Source organism: Pelmatolapia mariae, linkage group LG3_W (genome assembly GCF_036321145.2).
Source record: "Pelmatolapia mariae isolate MD_Pm_ZW linkage group LG3_W, Pm_UMD_F_2, whole genome shotgun sequence".
Classification (NCBI taxonomy): Eukaryota; Metazoa; Chordata; class Actinopteri; order Cichliformes; family Cichlidae; genus Pelmatolapia; species Pelmatolapia mariae.
Window position 1 is genome coordinate 468,477 of NC_086229.1, and position 18,010 is coordinate 486,486.

Sequence of the window (18,010 nt, forward strand, 5' to 3'; positions counted from 1 at the left end):
CCCAACTGTCATCATCACAAAGGGGCCTATAACAGGTCATGTGACCCTTCTACAGGAAGTGATCCCTGTGAGTGGCGCCTACATCAGAGACGTTCTCAGATGGTGATTCATAAAACCTGCACCAGTAAAATCTGACAGTAGAAGGATGATGAGTGAAACTGGTTAATCTGGTGTTTGTGGCACAGAGCGGGACAATAAAGGTTTGACCTCCACTGTGTGACACGTGTGTCTCTGGGTCAGGTGTAACTCCCACAGCCTGTAGTTCAGATTCTCTCTGTGTTTGTGAAGTAAAACTAAACACTGTGAACGTGTTTCAGTTTCTTTACAGACGTCAGACAGTGAAAGCTTCAGCCTGACCAGGAAAGAATCAGTCTGCTTTAAATCACACTTACTTTAAAATTCATTTCTCCTCACCTTCATGTGTTTTGTATTATTTGATCTTATACTGAAAGAGTTCATCCATCGACACATTTTAATCCTGCAACATTTCACCGTGTTAGTTTGTCATAAATTGAACTATTTTAGGTTAAATGATTTCAGTTCATCTTTCCAATAAAGCTGGCAGCTCTGAAACAACTGTTCTCTCTGAGGGTGTTTTGCATGTAAATAAAAGTGAAATCATTAAATGTAAGTTGTGTGAACAGAGCCGTCCAGTGGAGCTCCTCAGGGCTCTGTGCTTTCACCACTTTGTTTTCTATGCTAATGAGTGTCAGAGCACGTCAGCATTAGTCCTTCAACATGGTCACAGCCACTGATGAATGTGTTCAAATGTGGGGTTTTTAATCCAGGTTTACATCACACTTAAACAGTCTCCATGAAACGGGCCTCTGCACTCATTCATCCTTCATCCTGGAGATCACTCATCTAAACCAACTAACATGAAGAATGTGATGTTTTCAAAGCTAACATGTACAAACAATTGTTATGGATGCGATTAAATGTATTTAGGAGCGATGATTTGTGAAATCCTACATGCGTGTTCTAACATGCATCATGCTAACATGATGGTATGAGCTGAAAATAAATAACATAAAGTTAATAGTTTATCTGCAACAAAACTTTTTCACCGGTTCAGTTTTTGGTGTCGGGGTCTTTTCCATATACGGTGGTGCTGACCTCGTAGGGAGCAGCGCTGGGCTCTCCAAATCACGGACAAACAGTATCCCACATTCTTGATTTTTAGTTCACAAACACTTGTTGTAATGACTAACTTACTCCTGACATTTTGGACATGTTAGCTCTTTATACAGTAAAGTTATAGTGGGATACAAATAACATCAGGCTGATCCTGCCACGATTTGTTCCCCTGGTTCAAATCACAGACAAACAGTATCCTACAGTTGTTTATGTTTTTGAACCCATTTTGCAGAGGGATTGAAAAATGTATTGATAGCAATGTTGAATATTATTACACAGGAAAAAAAACAACTACATGTAAAATAATCACACCGTGACGCCTCTGCCTTTCTAAATGGAGGGACAGTAACTGCGTGTGTGTATGTAAGCGTGTTACACTGCAGATAGTCAGATTAACAGTATTTTGTCTCTATCTGCCATTCTGCAGTTCATCTCATGTAAACAATAACGTGGCGCACAGCGTGACGTGAAAAAAGGCACATGCCTTTGACGTTGTGTGACGAACTCTGTATTCCTCGTCCACACGTAAACGCAAAAAAGGAGTTTTAAAAAATCTCTGTGGTGATTCGAAAAGTCGTTCACGTGTGGACGAAACAGCTGCGTGTTCAAAAATACCCGTTTAGGTGCGGATATAGTGTAAAAGAGATAGTAGTTTATTTTCTTGCTACCTGTAATTTATTGCAGATTACTTGTATTTGCTTAATTGTTTACTAAATGTTTGAGGTGTGAAATAAACAGCAATGGAGCAAAATATGGGTGTGTGTGGTTGGAGGATGTGTTTGTGAGTGTGCGTGCTACGTGCGGGGGGGTGGGGGGGACATTTTTCTTGTAAAACAAAGGGGGGCCCAGCAAAAAGAGATTGGGGACCACTGATTTATGGACACTCAAATTAACAGAGTGACATTAAACGCACCTCATTGCCTGCCTTAGCGTTCTTCGCAGCTGCACTTCACCTCAAAGGTCGGTTAATACTTTGGATTTAACTTAACCCGGGCCGTGCAGAGACGTTTAAAGGGGCAGGTGCTCAAAGCTAAAAAGGGGCACATTGAACCAGGCTGAATAACAACAACACACATTCATCAAGAATCTAATATGGGATCGCATCATATTATATCACTGTTGTGAGGCAAAGCTAACGTAGCCTATATAGAGATTGAAAATGTGACGTCATTCAGGGGTAAAACCGCAAAGGATTCTGGGAGGTGGTGGTAAGAGGTACTAGCGGGCACTGGCTTTCAATAGAAATCAGTTAAACAGCGATAAAAAGAAACATAAAATGGCAAGAAGCTGTTGTATTATTAACTGCACAAGCCGGGCGAACGACAGCCGCGTGAAGTCGACGGGAAATGCGTTTGGTTTTTATCGGATTCCGGCGTGAAAGAGAAATTGTCCAAGCCATGTCTCCGAAGTCACGAAGAGGCGATGGATGGCCTGGATTGCCGCTATCCTAATACCTAATATAACGTTCGAAAACACTCCACCTCACATGTTAGTCTGCTCCAAGCATTTCCACAAAGGTAAGTGTTTTGTGGTAGTTAATACGTCTTAATTGGCGCTGAACAGAAATCATCGCGCTATGCTGCTGTGTGTAATGTTTGCTGTATTTTGTAGGCAAACCAGCCTACGAAATGCTGGAATGCGATCCAGACTGGGCATATAATATAATATATTATATATAATAATTGCCACGTTTATGCAGACGATTTGTGAGACTGGTAAACTTACCTTTGTTCGTACGATGGTCTTGTGTTCTACACGGTGCATTTCAAGGTCCTGCACCCATCCGTCGGTAAACTGTACCTGGGCTTGTTGCAATGACCTGAAGTTACTAAAAACTTCATGAGTGTATGCACTCACTCCAAGAACCATATAATTATAAATCTGAGCGTGGTGAAAGTTGGCCAGTACGCTGACGTCTTTTATCCACTCTGTGTGCTCGTAAGGGTCTGACCCTTTCACTCCTTTGATATTTTCCTCGTACCTTTTCTTTGCCTTTTTGTCGAGTCTGTCTCTGTCCTTCATTTGTACATTCTTTTTTTGGTGAGGAAAGAAAAAGCAAGAAGGTATTGGAACCGGAGAATAAACGTTTTGTGGTGCTGCAAATGCTTGTATTTAATGCGGTACTTTGAATGTTTTTCCATCACCTCCTGGCATGCAACGCGCGAAAGTCACGTGGTCTGTCAATCTCTATTGCTGCTGCTCCTGCTGCTGATAGTGCTGGAGGGCAGGGCTGTGTTGATCTGAGACTGTAGACATTAAAAAGTCCATAGGAGAGATGGTAGCTGATTAAACAAGTGTCATGAGATAATAACAAAATGCAAAGATTGGTGACAGCGCTTGGAACCATAAGGCAACAAAAAACTGAGAAACAAACAAGGCTCTGCCTGTGAATCACTCTTTGCATCTCTTCCTCCTTCCATCCCCTCATTTCAGATATCACTCTCCACTTGCTGTACATCTGAGAACAAGGCACAACTTGCTATTGCAATAAACTATTATTTAATTATCCACACTTAACAACTCTTACACGTAATCTATAATAAAATGATGACAGAAAAATGTTATAGAAGCAAAACATTCCAGTTGTTCTTATTATTATTTTTAGTAAAAATAATATTAATAAATATTGATAAATTGATAATTAATTGAAAAAATTGATAAATAATAAATAAATATTAATAAATAATAAAAAAAAGTATTTCAAGTAAAAAACTGGCTGTGAAATGTAAGAGAGTAAAAAGAGCTGATTGAAGAACATTTCTAACACATGTGTTTATACAAAGCTAACTGAAACATGTGCTGCATCAACGTAATAATAAAATAATATTATTCACTTTATTTCAGTCTAAATTTGAATTCTAATAAATATTCCCAGCTTGAATCAGACAAGTTGAACATGAGCAGAGAAAAAGAGGAAAATCCAAATATTCCTGTGTTCAGTTTTCTCCATTGTACAGACTGACTGTGCCTCTAAACAGGAACATGAGCAGGAAGAGGCTGAAGTGGATTCAGCAGGTGGAGGATGCCCGACATCAGCTGGAAAGATTTACTGTGACGTTTGTTTGCTGTTTTCGCCTCGTGCATGAGAACATCACCAAATAAACTCGAGACAGTTTTTAATATTTTATTGTTCAAGAGCAAAAAGACTGACGGACTGTGTTTAAGGTAAACTCACAAATGTCACACATGAAATATTCAGTGTTTATTTGCTGGTTTGTTGGCAGCAGCTCCTTAAAGTCTGTCACACATCTGTTTGACCGTCTCCAGTTAATCTGAGCATCAGGCGGCTCAGCTGATCTCTGGTGTGTAGCTGCTGTGCTGTGTGCTCTAGACTAACTTTTTGACATGGGCGCACCGGTACGCCTAACTTTAAAAATTTAGGCGTACCGGCACAAAAGTTAGGCGCACTCAAATTTTTCAACCACATCACTTAACACCGCAGTTTTACATGTGCACTTTCTTTGGGGGGAAGTCCATACAGACAATATTCATTTCTAAATTATTAACTAACAATGTTGTGCTTAAAGTGCTTTGTCAATATTGTAGAAAATGTTAAACTTAATCATCATCTTGGCCTCCTCTGACGACCTGTTTGCTGCTGCTGCTGCTGAAAGGCAGTGGGGAGAGAGGACACTTGGGCAGTGCATTTATTGCAGCATGAAGTGTGTTTTCTGGATACACTGCTGTTTTTTCAGCATTCAAAGATTGATGGCACTGACTATGAATTTCAGACGGATCAGGCCTTAACTTAACACAAAAGTTATCAATAGTTCTTTTCATCTTTTCTTATTACCCACAGCTACATCCACTTCTGTCAGGCCTAGGCTGCTCACTAGGGCTGGATATCATCACTGATTTCTATAATCCATTCGATTCCGGTTCTCAAAGTCCTGATTCGATTCAATTTAGCCTCAGACAGTCAGAAATATTATAATTCTGATCATTTATCAGTACTGACACTTGTGAGACTTCATCAGAATTGTGAACATCACAGCAGATGCCTTTGTGTAAAAGTAACTGAGAATAAAACACAGAAAAACATGAAGGAGATTTTCCTGGTCTGACTTTTTATAGCAGATAACCTTAAAAATATTCTGCAATATTCTGCAATTTTGCATAATTTTAAAAAGTTTAAATTTCTTCAGTATTGAACAGCAGAAATTAGGCTTTCTTGTCCGAGGACATTTAAGTGAAAAAAAGAAAAAGAAAAGAAAAAGACAGCGGCCGACAGCGCTGTAAACAACGGTAGACTGGTGGGTAATAAGCGAATGAATAATGCAGAAAACAGAGATTTGAGATGGAAACTGTTCTTCAAGTACACACAAAGAGCTGTGTATGAAGTGTGATTTTTATCGTGGTGGAAGCAAAACAGCAAAAGTCAGAGGAAATTCATGAGGACATTGATCAAATGTGAAGCGTAGTTTGCTGCTTCTTTTGCTGCTGGCTCGGCGAATTTTGACAGGGAGTAGAGACTCTTTGAACCCTTTTCTGGATCTTCAGAGGGGATGAAGGAGGAAGAGGATGAAGGAGGAAGAGGAGGAAGGAGAGATAGGTCTGTGTTTTATTGTAAGATAGAGACCTGGGACTATTCTGGGAATGACAGCCTACTTTGGCCCATCGGTGGAGGATCTCATGAAGAGAGACGGCAGGGAGAAGGACAGTGTTTCATCGATAACAGCTCCAACACCTACAGTGTATATAATATATACATCAATGTATATTTTGTGTACTTAATGTATATAATATAATGTTCTTCTGTCCCTTTTGCACAGTGCAGGAGCGTGTCAGGATACATTTCACTGCGTGTTGTACTTGTATAACTGTGCATGTGACAAATAAAGAATCTTGAATCTACAATAATCACCACAAACAAGGCTCTGACACATGGATTGTTTTTAATAGTTTATTTAAAAGGATTAAACCCAAAAATGTGAAAACAAAAACATCAACAGGCAAAACAGAGCTGACAATGTTCCCGATGTCTGTCTGTAAATAAAGGGTGAGTGGAAAACTAAAGCTGGGATTGTGAAACTTGCTGTGATTACTAACAGCTGCAAGAGTTCTGGAGTCACTAATAACCACAAAAAAACAAAAAGTAAAAAAATATCTGTGGAGGTGAAATTCCCTCCATGGAGCTGCTGGGAGATCTGCTGACCTGTTGGTGGCAGGTCTATAATTCTAGTAACTTTGGTAGGGTGTATGTTGGAGCGCTCTCTCCTTGTTTTCTTTTTAAAAGGGGCACAAAGCTCAGCATTACATAGATAAGGGATTAGGTGGGGAATACTTTCAATGCAACCCCAGGATGACAGCACGAGGTGAGGCAGAGGAGGAGCAGGCAAGTGACAAAGGAGGACCAAAAGGATTCTTCTGTATCTTTGGGTTTGCAGCAATAAGCAGGTGGATTTTTAATGTTTCTAACTGTTAATTGTTTGCACAGTTTCCATGCTGTTATTTTTTTAGCTTTGGGGCCGTTTTCAAAATAGTTTTGTCTGAGGTATTTAAGCTTCTATTTGCTTATCCAGAATATTGTTTAGCTGATTCTATATGAGCTCGTTCCAGTTCTGTCAGTCAGTCTGTTGCTTCTCTCCTGATCATTTTCCCTGTTCCTCATAAATCCCAAGGATGGAGCCCGTGGGTCATGTTAGAGTCTGGACACATTTCCAACCTGAAAAGAAGAAATGATATTCAGTTACCTTTGTGTGCAGCAGAAATGCCTGTCTTGGTAGATCAAACGGGCAACACTTCACTATTAAAAATCCCTCCTGTGGTGAGCAGTGGCAAATCACTTCAGTTGAGTTTGTGCACCACTGTTTGTTGCTGTACACACACAAACCACCGCCTAGGCTCTTACCAGATAAGGAGGCTTCTCTGTCGGCTCGGTAGCATGCTAATCCGGTTAGCTGGATAGCCGAGTCTGCAATGTCCGCGTTCAAGCTAAATCCGAATATTACTTGTCTGTCACCACTGAGAAAATAATCCACAGACGTTCTGCAGTGAAAGTGGTAAATGATATCACTGTTGCACTTGATAAGAAACAACACTGTGCATCTCTTTTTATTGATTTATCAAAAGCATTGCACACTGTTAATCATTGTATTTTAAAACTTGGACTCCTCCAGTCAGGACTTGCTGAGAGAGCATGGTTCTCTAATGACCTCAGTAACAGGTCTCATTGCATTAAATCTAATGGTCTATGTTCTGAATCTGTTACAGTGCACAGGGCTTTGTATTAGGTCCCCTTCTATTTATCATTTACATTAACAATCTCTGACTAAATGTGTCAGATGCAAGCTTGCATTTCTATGCTGATGACACAGTTATTGACAGCTGTGGTTCAATTCTTGTCCAAGACATTGATTCCTTCCAGAAAGTAATTTTTACTGTCCAACACTCATCACTTCAGCTTAAACTTGATCTCAATGCAGACAAAACAAAGCTGTTGTTTTCCAAATCAAGAAAAATGGGCCCAAATGATTGAGTCAGTAATCGCTCTTGAAGGTAATAAAATAGAGTTGGCTCACACGTATAAATATCTATTTATCTGATGACTCGCTCACCTTCTAACCACATGTAAAGTTAACACTGAGTTTTTAATTTCAAAATAAGTCGTGTTTTTCTTTTAATACAAAGAAGCTTGTGGTTGGCACAGTTTTACCTGGATTATGAAAATATTCTATATATGAATGATTAATGTCTTTGAACAGTTGATACCATGCTTCTCTGGGAGACCTCAGTCTGACCCTGAAAGACCTCCACCTCACTGACCGTGGAGTCTACACCTGCACCGTCTACAACAAGGATGGACACATGCTGCTACAGAGAGTAGTGATGCTCAGTGTCAGAGGTGAGTGAACAAGTCACAGGTCTCAGTGAGTATTTGCTAAATAATGCAATCAGACTAATAAATCATGTCATGTATAAAGAGATATGATGAGAGTCCATCCTTCTGCTCCTTTACCAGAGAAACTCTGAAATATCTCAGGCACCTACACAACCCAGAATCATCTTCAATAAACACGCAATCATTAAGAAACCGAAAGTGAATCAAAAACCCGACATTATCCACCAGAGGCCTCAGAGCTTGAGGGTCCTGCACAGTATCTTTGCTGTTCCTAGGACTGCACTCTTCTGTTCAGTTCAATTCAATTTTATTTATACAGCACGAAATCATAACAACAGTCGCCTCAAGGTGCTTTATATTGTACAGCAGATCGCACAATAATAGATACAGAGAAAAACCCAACAATCATATGACCCCCTATGAGCAGCACTTTGGCGACAGTGGGAAGGAAAAACTCCCTTTTAACAGGAAGAAACCTCCGGCAGAACCAGGCTCAGGGAGGCCATCTGCTGCGACCAGTTGGGGTGAAAGAAGGAATGGGAATCATGGCATCATGGGAATCCCCGGCAGCCTACGTCTATTGCAGCATAACTAAGGGAGGACTCAGGGTCACCTGGTCCAGCCCTAACTATATGCTTTAGCAAAGAGGAAAGTTTTAAGCCTAATCTTGAAAGTAGAGATAGTGTCTGTCTCCCGAATCCAAACTGGAAGCTGGTTCCACAGAAGAGGGGCCTGAAAACTGAAGGCTCTCCCTCCCATTCTACTTTTAAATACTCTAGGGACAACAAGTAAGCCTGCAAAGCGAGAGCGAAGTGCTCTAAGAGGGTGATATGGTACTACAAGGTCATTAAGATAAGATGGGGCCTGATTATTTAAGACCTTGATCAGGCCGTTTGCTCCCATTAAAGATAAATGTGCATCTAAAATCTAACGTTGTGGATATTCATGAGTCTAACAGTTTAAACCTGTGTGTGACTTTGTGTCCTTGAACGGCCCTGACAGACTGCTGTAGCCATAATATTAACAGATCATTTTCCTGTTGACTAAAATAAGCAGCTGAGCTCTGTGAGGGGAGAGCTGCTGCTAACAGGTGAGTCTGTTACCTGGACTGGACTGAGTGAGCTGCTGTGTCACAGCTTTACACACTCAGCATGTGTGTGTGTGTGTGTGTGTGTGTGTGTGTGTGTGTGTGTGTGATATGTCACAGTGCTTGAAACACACATGAAAATATATTAAAGGTTGATTCTTTTTTTCTTTTGGTTTGTGGAACAAAAATCAGCAACAAAGAAACTCTAGTACGTGCTGCCTTTAGGTGCACCTGGTAAATTCAGGAGTCTCTACTCCAAACCACAGCAGGTTGTTTTAAAGGCTTTTCTGGGTTCATGTTTGTTTGTTGGCATAAACATGTCTGTGATCACTGTGTTGTTCTTTTTGATGCAGTATTTCATGTAACTAAAATCATAACAATAAAGTAAGTTTAACAGTTCTAGTGCTCATGCAGCATTTTAGATTAACTGAAGGCTTTTCAGGGAGTTTTAGGACTTCCTGATAATAATGAATTACGAAAGTCCAGCCTGGAAGTAATACATGCATGAACTAGCTCTTCTGGACAGAGATCTCTGATGCGCTGCAAAAACTCAAAATCTTACCAAGTATATTTGTCAAAATATCTTATTACACTTAAAATAAGACACAATCAGCTACAGAGCAACATTTTGTAAGATATATGAACTTTTTTCAAGACAGTGAATCTTGAAACCAGAGAGACTAAGGAGCTTGCAAAGAAAAGCGTCTGGACTTCTTGAGTTGCCTGAAGACATTTCACCTCTCATCCGAGAAGCTTCTTCAGTTCCAAGGGTCAAATGGTGGAGAGTCCCAGATTTAAACCCAGTGGGAGTTTCCCCCCAAAGGGGGACAAAGGACCCCCTGATGATCCTCTACCTAATCACATGAGCCAAGGTGTGAAAGTGGGTGTGGGTCCTAATCAGCCAGGGTTTCGGGTGAGCTCATTATGAAACCTGGCCCCACCCTATCATGTGATTTCCTGAGGTCAGATGGCCCAGGATGTGAGTGGGCGTTAAGGCATCTGTGAAGGGAACTCAAAACTGGATTATAGATGGCAGACAGTTGGTGTTGTAACCAGAGAAAAACTAGAGAATTTTAACTTGTTCCATTGGCAGATTTTTTTCACTTATTTCAAGCTAAAATATTTATTAGAATTCAAATTTAGACAGAAATAAAGTGAATAATATTATTTTATTATTACGTTGATGCAGCACATGGTTCAGTTAGCTTTGTATAAACACATGTGTTAGAAATGTTCTTCAATCAGCTCTTTTTACTCTCTTACATTTCACAGCCAGTACTTTTTTACTTTTACTTGAGTAAAGAAGTTGAAATAGTACTTGGAGTATTTTTAACAGTAGTACTTCTACTTCAGTACACACTGTGTGTACTTTTACCACCTGTGTCTGAGACCTCCTTCAGGGTCCACCTGAAGCTCTCAGTCTGCTGTGGAGAAAGGAAATCCAGGTGAGTTTCTCCTGATCACCTGAGGCCGTCATTACTGTGTGACCCACACACCACTCCTCACTCCTCCCACCCGCTGCACACAGTCAGAGTACAGACCGGCTGATAAAGGAAGAGGCGGAGCAAAGACGAGAAGTTCAACGTCATTTTGCAGAAGTGAAAGTGTGAGAGAGCAGCAGCAGAGCTGCAGTCGAGTCCTGTTTGTCTCTAAAAGAAGATTCACTGGAGTCCATCAGGTTTCTCTCAGCAACAGTGGTGAGTGCAGCTGATCACACTTCCTGTTTCTACACAAATCTTCACTCTGTTCACTTCATCAGGGCTCTAGAGCGCCACCTCATTTCTCCATGGTGCGACTTAGGCTACGTCCACACTCGCCCGGATAGATTTGAAAACAGCACTCCGTGTCCACAGTAGCGTTTTCTGTCGTTTTCACAGATTTGCGCGTCCACATTAAAACGGCCGAAAACGCTTACGCTCCAGTCCTGCGCATGCGTGAAACGCAAGACGATTGGACCGGTCTCATTTCTTTCGGCCATTTATTTACTTTCCGGCTCTTTTAAACTTCGCGGCAAAAGGTGGAGGAAAAGCACCGAGTTTTTTAAATGGACTAACAATGAGGTGGAGTTGTTGCTGCGAGTAACACAAAAGTACAAACTTGCAAAAGCGAGTGAGAATTAAAGAATTTGAAGAAAAGCTATGTGGAGCATTTACAGACTGATATTAATCTTTAATAGGCCTGTCAAAACTGCTGCTGTATAATGCTCTCCACTATCTTTGTTTAATTGGTCACATGACTGCATCACATGACTAACATGCATCATCGTTTTAGAAAGTCTCTGTTTTCACTGTTCACACTGTGACACAAACGCACCGTCTCGTTTTGTTTTCAAAATGTTTTCCTTGGAGAAAACGGCGTCTCAGTGTGGAGGCCAAAACGGAGAGAAAACAGTGCTTTTTCAAACGAAACCGCATTAGTGTGGACGTAGCCTAAACAAATGCTAGGTCACACCGGTATGACCAGCCATTCCAGCAAAAACAAAAGGAAATCTCTGCAAATCTGAAAGTCTCCGTGTGGTCAACAACACATTATGCCCATATCGTTGGCTAAACCAATCAGAGAGAAGTCAGGACCTCTCTGATTGGCCGTGGTCCAGATATGACCCTGGAGGGCAAAAAGATGGCTGCTAGGGTGCAGACACACAGCTTGGCAGGTCCTGTGCTTTTGCCAAAAAACCCCACCTAAAAAACCATCTAAAAACCCCTGGATCTTGACATCAACTTGTCTTTTTGTTTTTATACATTTTCATCTTCTGTGGAGTTCGACATGTCCAAGAAAGCTGGATAATTATACCACTTTCCCAGCCAAATGGAGTCAACATCTTTTGTTCACAAGATTCTTGGATTTTGGTCATGCTAGACCACCCCCAGGTAAACATGAACAATCAAATATACCACAACTATCGCTGGAGATTCTGAAACTTGTTCTGATGCTACTTTTGGCTGGTGATATAGAACTAAATCCTGGACCTAATTCAAACATCAGTGATTTGGACTGGCTACAACTAATTAGCCTAGTTAGCCTATGGGCACAGCTATCTCTGCATTGCTTTCCACCTCAACTAACTGTGCTCCAACCACCGTCCCAGTTAGTAAGGCTACACCTGCAGCTAATAGTATTTATGCCCCTGTTGTCCGGGCCTCCACTCTTGCTGTTTGGGTTACCACCTCAGCTGCTTGGGCCTCTGCCTTAGTTGCCTGGGCCCCCGCCTCAGTTGCCTGGGCCCCCGCCTCGGCTGCCTGGGCCCCCACCTCGGCTGCTAAAGGGTTTCTCATCATTAAATGCTCATAGCATTGTCAACAAAAGGACAAGAAATCCTGCTATTAAAAGTTACAGAGGAACAAATATCTGCAAGACATTTAATCAGGCTAAAGTAATCTGGGACACTAAAAATAAACCAAAGGGGCTTCTATGTGGACACATTAACATTCTCAGTATGTTACCAAAGCATGAGCAACTGGAACATATTCTAAGCAATTCCAATATTTCTATTTTGGGTATCTCTGAATCTTGGCTCACAAGTTCTTCTCCTGAATCTGCGGTTGTCTTTCCAGAGTACACAGTATTCAGAAGGGATAGAATTGGAACAAGAGGAGGAGGAATACTTGTGTATGTAAAAAAAACACCTGGATTGCTCTTTACTTAGTTCACCAATAGATGTCGAAATAGAACATATTTCTGTTAAAATCACTCTTTCCCCAGAAATGTCATTTACGTTGATCTGTTTATATCGCCCTCCTTCTGCAAAGAATATTTTTTATGAACAACTACAGATATTACTTAAATATCATACTATAAATAATAAGTCTAATGAAATAATTGTAATGGGAGATTTTAATGTCAACTGGGACTGTGAAAAGGACAGAAAAACACTCAAGGACATAATGGAGACTTTGAACTTTACTCAACACATAGAATAACGAGACATTCTAAAACTAAAATAGATCTGTTTTTCAGTAATAAGCCCGAGCGAATTATTAAATCTTATAATTTTATCACTGGTATTTCAGACCACAATTTTATATTATTTTCTAGAAAACTTATAAAATCACGGGTTAAGAATCACTTTCATAGTTCATCTAATAGGAGATCCTTTTATGAATTTATACCAAGAAGTCAGCGACAAAATGTAGCAGAAGCATTAGCATCAGCATCAGTTAACTGGGAGCCTTTATTGTGTAGTGATGATCCACAATTCTGCAGCAGTCACTTCACTGACATTGTCAAGGATGTTATATCAACATACTCCATTAGAGGTCGACAAAAAATAAAGACAACATCTAATTTGCCCTGGTTAAACAAAGAGTGCAAGAATTTAATGAAAACAAGAGATCAATTACTAAAACAGTTCCTGAAAACAGGTCTAACTCTGGATAGACAGAGATTTACTTCAATGCGGAACAAAGTAACAAGAAGTTTGAGACAGGCCAAAGCAAATTTTTTTTATAAATATAGTTGAAAGAGCCAAAGGTAATGGTAAAATTATCTGGCAACACTTAAATAAATTACTTGGCTGTCATTCAAACAAAAGTAAAAATACAATTGAACTTTATGTAAATAACTCTATTGTTAGAGAGCCTCTATCTATTGCCAGTAACTTAAACACTTTCTTTATTTCATCTGTAAAGGAGATCAGTCAGAGCTTTGACTCAGTCGTATGCTCTGATAATGTAAATGATGTTGGTCAAAATTTGTTCACCATCACTCATATTTCAGACACTGAAGTTGCTAAACTAATTACAGGTTTAAAACAATCAAAAGCACTTGATGTATATGGTATTAACACAAATTTCCTAAAGGAACATATGGATTTGCTTGTACGTCCAACCACTCATGTTTTGAATATGTCTTTTGAACACAAGACTGACATGGCTAATTATCGCCCCATAAGCATACTCCCGGTCGTATCTAAAATAGCTGAGAAGTGGGTGGTTAAACTCCTCACTGCTCACCTAGAAAACACCCAACCATCCATTGCAGTTTGGCTTTCGGGCACATCACTCCACGGATACTGCCCTGTGTATGTTAGTGGAGAACTTGAAGAGCCTGCTGGACAACAGTCCCTGTGTTGGAGCTGTATTTTTAGATCTGAAGAAGGCTTTCGACTCTGTAAACCATCAGATATTGTTGTCCAGATTGACTCAGTTTAATATCTCCAGTCAGGCTCTTCAGTGGTTTGCCTCATATCTCTCACACAGGAAACAGTGTGTGGTGTTGGATGGGGTTAAATCTCCATATTTAGACTGTGATACAGGGGTTCCTCAAGGATCTGTTCTTGGGCCCTTATTGTTCTCTCTTTTTATCAATAACTTACCTGAAGTCTGTCCAAATATATTTGCTCAAATGTATGCGGATGATGCAGTTAGATATACGCAAGCAAATAGTGTCCAGCAGGTGGCAAAAGATCTTACAGCTGCTTTAGCATTAATGCACAGCTGGCTGGAGGACTCATGCCTAATGTTGAACACCTCAAAAACTGTCTGTATGTATTTTTGAAAACGCCCCTTAAACTTGAAGCAGTCAAACATATTCCTGGATGGAGTAGAGCTTGAATTAGCTCCAGAATTTAAATATCTTGGGGTCATTCTAGACCCAACATTATCCTTCAAGAGTAACATAAATAAAGTGTCCCAGGTACTTAAATTTAATAATCAAAATTTTAATCATATACGTAATAATTTTAATATGAATGTTGCAAAAACGTATTTTTACTCAATGATCATCTCTCATATGGACTATTGTTTGACGTCCTGGTCCCTTGCTTGTCCAACAACACTTAAAACTATTGAAAACATTTATAAAAGAAGTTTAAAACTACTTGACAAAAAACCGACTTCCTACCACCACTGTCATGTGTTAAAAAAACATAAATTACTGAACTTCAATAACTTAGTGAAACTTAAAAGAGTCTGTTTAATATATAAAGTCTTACACTCCCTTGCTCCACCACCACTAAAGCAGTTCATTAGGCATAAAGAAAGCTCAGACAGGACCACTCGAGCTACAATCCGAGGAGACATGTTTATACCCCACAGACGGACAGCATTTGGGCAGAACGTCCTCTCAGTCAAGGGTGGCCATCTGTGGAACAGTCTTCCTCAACCCATTAGAGAATGCGCGACATTCAACTTGTTTAAGGCAAAGGTTAAAAACTGGTTATGGACAAATCAAGTGTGTGATCATGTATGAGTTGTATAGTTTTAATGTTTTATTTGGGAACAGAATGGTGTGTATGTGTAAGTTTGGTGATGGAGTTTTTATTATGAATGAATGATGAACTTTTATGAATTATTATGTCTATTTTTTTTATGTTTAAGGACAACAGATTGGAATTAGCCTTTGGCTATAATCTGGCATGTTTACATTCATGTAATTTTTTTTTACATTTATGTTCATTAACATGCACTGTCCTAAATAAATAAAATAAAAAATAAATAAAATATTCCTGCAGGCCTAAGTGTGTACGTTTGAAAGTGCAGGAGGTGAGCAGCCTGATAGGAGTGGATGTAGCTGTGGGTAATGAGAAAAGATGAAAAGAACGATTGATAACTTTTTCGTTGAGGCCAGTGCTCTGACACGGAGCCATCAACCTCTCAGTGTCTAACAGTCGAAGAAGCTATTGAAGAATCTTGTTCTGTGTGTGATGCTGCTGTCCGCTCTGTTGTCTCTGAGATTGTATGTGCAGGTCCATGGAGGCAAGTTTTGTTCCCATAATCCTCTCTGCAGACTTTATGACTCTTTGCAGAGCCTTCCTCTCTGTCTGTGTAGTGTTTCCATACCAGACAGTGATGCCTGCGGTGAGGATGCTCTCTATCAGTCCTCTGTAGGCCTGGGTGAGAGGGTGGTGGTTCATGCCAGCTTTCCTGAGCAGCCTAATGAAATAAAGCCTTGCTGGGCTTTTTTCACTGTTGCTGTGGTGTTGAGAGTCCAGCTCAGGTCTGATGTAACCTGCAGTCCCAGCAACCTGTGGCTGTTTGCCCTCTCCACCTCCACCCCTTTGACGATAAGAGGCTGCAGGGGAGGGGGTTCTTCCAAAAGTCCAGTATTAATAAAATAAAAGTCCAGACGCTTTTCTTTCCAAGCTCCTCAGACTACTGACGCTTGTTTCTCTCTTTTTAAAAATGAAATTTAAAGTGAATTTTGAATCAAATGTGTTTCTTTTCTTTCTCCCTCAGAGTGCAGACATGTCTGCTGCCAGCAATCTGCGATCTGAAGATCAGTTTCTGTGCTCCATCTGTCTGGATGTGTTCACTGATCCAGTCTCTACACCATGTGGACACAACTTCTGCAAAACCTGCATCAGTCAGCACTGGGACCTGAATCAGAGCTGTCAGTGTCCCATGTGTAAAGAGACTTTCTACACTAGACCTCAGCTGAGGGTCAACACCTTCATCTCTGAGATGGTTGCTCAGTTCAGACGTGAAGCTCAGCAGAAAGCCAGCAGCAGCAGCTCAGAGCAACAAGCTGCCAAACCAGGAGAAGTTCCCTGTGACGTCTGCACTGGAACCAGACTGAAGGCCCTGAAGTCCTGCCTGGTGTGTCAGACCTCCTACTGTCAGACTCACCTGGAGCCTCATCTGACAGTGAAACGTCTGAAAAGACATCAGCTGATTGATGCTGTGGAGAACCTGGAAGGCAGGATGTGTACGAAGCACGATAAACCTCTGGAGCTGTTCTGTAAGACCGACCAGACATGTGTCTGCGTGCTCTGCTCTGTTTTAGACCACAAGAACCACGAGTTTGTTCCTCTGAGAGAAGAATATGAAGGAAAGAAGGCAGAGCTGGAGAAGACAGAGGCTGAGATTCAGCAGATGATCCAGAAGAGACGACTGAAGATTCAGGAGATCACAGAGTCGGTGAAGATGAGTAAAGATGCTGCAGACAGACAGAAAGCAGAAGGTGTTCAGGTCTTCACTGCTCTGATGGAGTCTGTTGAGAGACGCCTGAAGGAGCTCATGAAGGAGATCGAAGACAAACAGGAAACAACAGAGAAACAGGCTGAAGGTCTCATCAAAGATCTGGAACAGGAAATCTCTGAGCTGATGGAGAGAAGCTCTGAGGTGGAGCAGCTCTCACGCTCTGAAGACCACCTCCACCTCCTCCAAAGCTTCTCCTCCCTGAAAGCTGCTCTACCCAGCAAGGACTGGACAGAGGTCAAAGTTCATCCACCATCATATGAGGGGACTGTGGTGAGAGCTGTGGCTCAGCTGGAGGAGACAGTCTGGAAACCCATGAAGAAGGAGCTGTTTGAGGCTGAGCTGCAGAGGGTGCAGCAGTATGAGGTGGATGTGACTCTGGATCCTGATACAGCAAATCCATGGCTCATCCTGTCTGATGATGGAAAACAAGTGTACTGTGGTGATGTGGAGAAGAATCTTCCAGACAACCCAGAGAGATTTTCTTACTGTGCTTGTGTTTTAGGAGAGCAGAGTTTCTCTTCAGGCAGATTTTACTTTGAGGTTCAGGTTGAAGGAAAGACTGACTGGGATTTAGGAGTGGCCACAGAGTCGATCAACAGGAAGGGACAAATCACACTGAGACCTCAGGATGGTTTCTGGACTGTGAGGCTGAGAAATGGAAATAAGTACAGAGCTCTTATTGGTTCACCACTCCCCCTCTGTCTTCATCCTGGTCCTGAGAAGGTGGGGGTGTTTGTGGATTATGAGGAGGGTCTGGTCTCCTTTTATGATGTAGGTGCTGCAGCTCTGGTCTACTCCTTTACTGGCTGCTCCTTCACTCACAAACTCCACCCATTGTTCGGTCCATGTCCTAATTATGGTGGTAAAAACTCTGCACCTCTGATCATCTGTCCTGTCAATCAAACTGAGTCGATCAACGACTGATTTTATTTGATGAATGATTGATTTTTCTTGAAGGGACCAAATGAACATACACTGTAAAAAGAATAACCCTATTCAAATTTTAAAAAATTATGTCCAATTGTC

The 18,010-nt window shown here is 41.0% G+C and overlaps 1 protein-coding gene across 1 annotated transcript; it reads left to right on the forward strand.

Annotated features, from left to right (window-relative positions):
* Window positions 1–10,639: 10,639 nt before the first annotated feature.
* LOC134647160 (E3 ubiquitin-protein ligase TRIM39-like) lies at window positions 10,640–17,908 on the forward strand. The gene is made up of 2 exons (XM_063501382.1): window positions 10,640–10,762; window positions 16,241–17,908. Exon 2 carries the CDS (start codon window positions 16,250–16,252, stop codon window positions 17,906–17,908), a length of 1,659 nt encoding a protein of 552 aa, XP_063357452.1. The 5' UTR covers window positions 10,640–10,762; window positions 16,241–16,249.
* The last annotated feature ends 102 nt before the right edge of the window (window positions 17,909–18,010 follow it).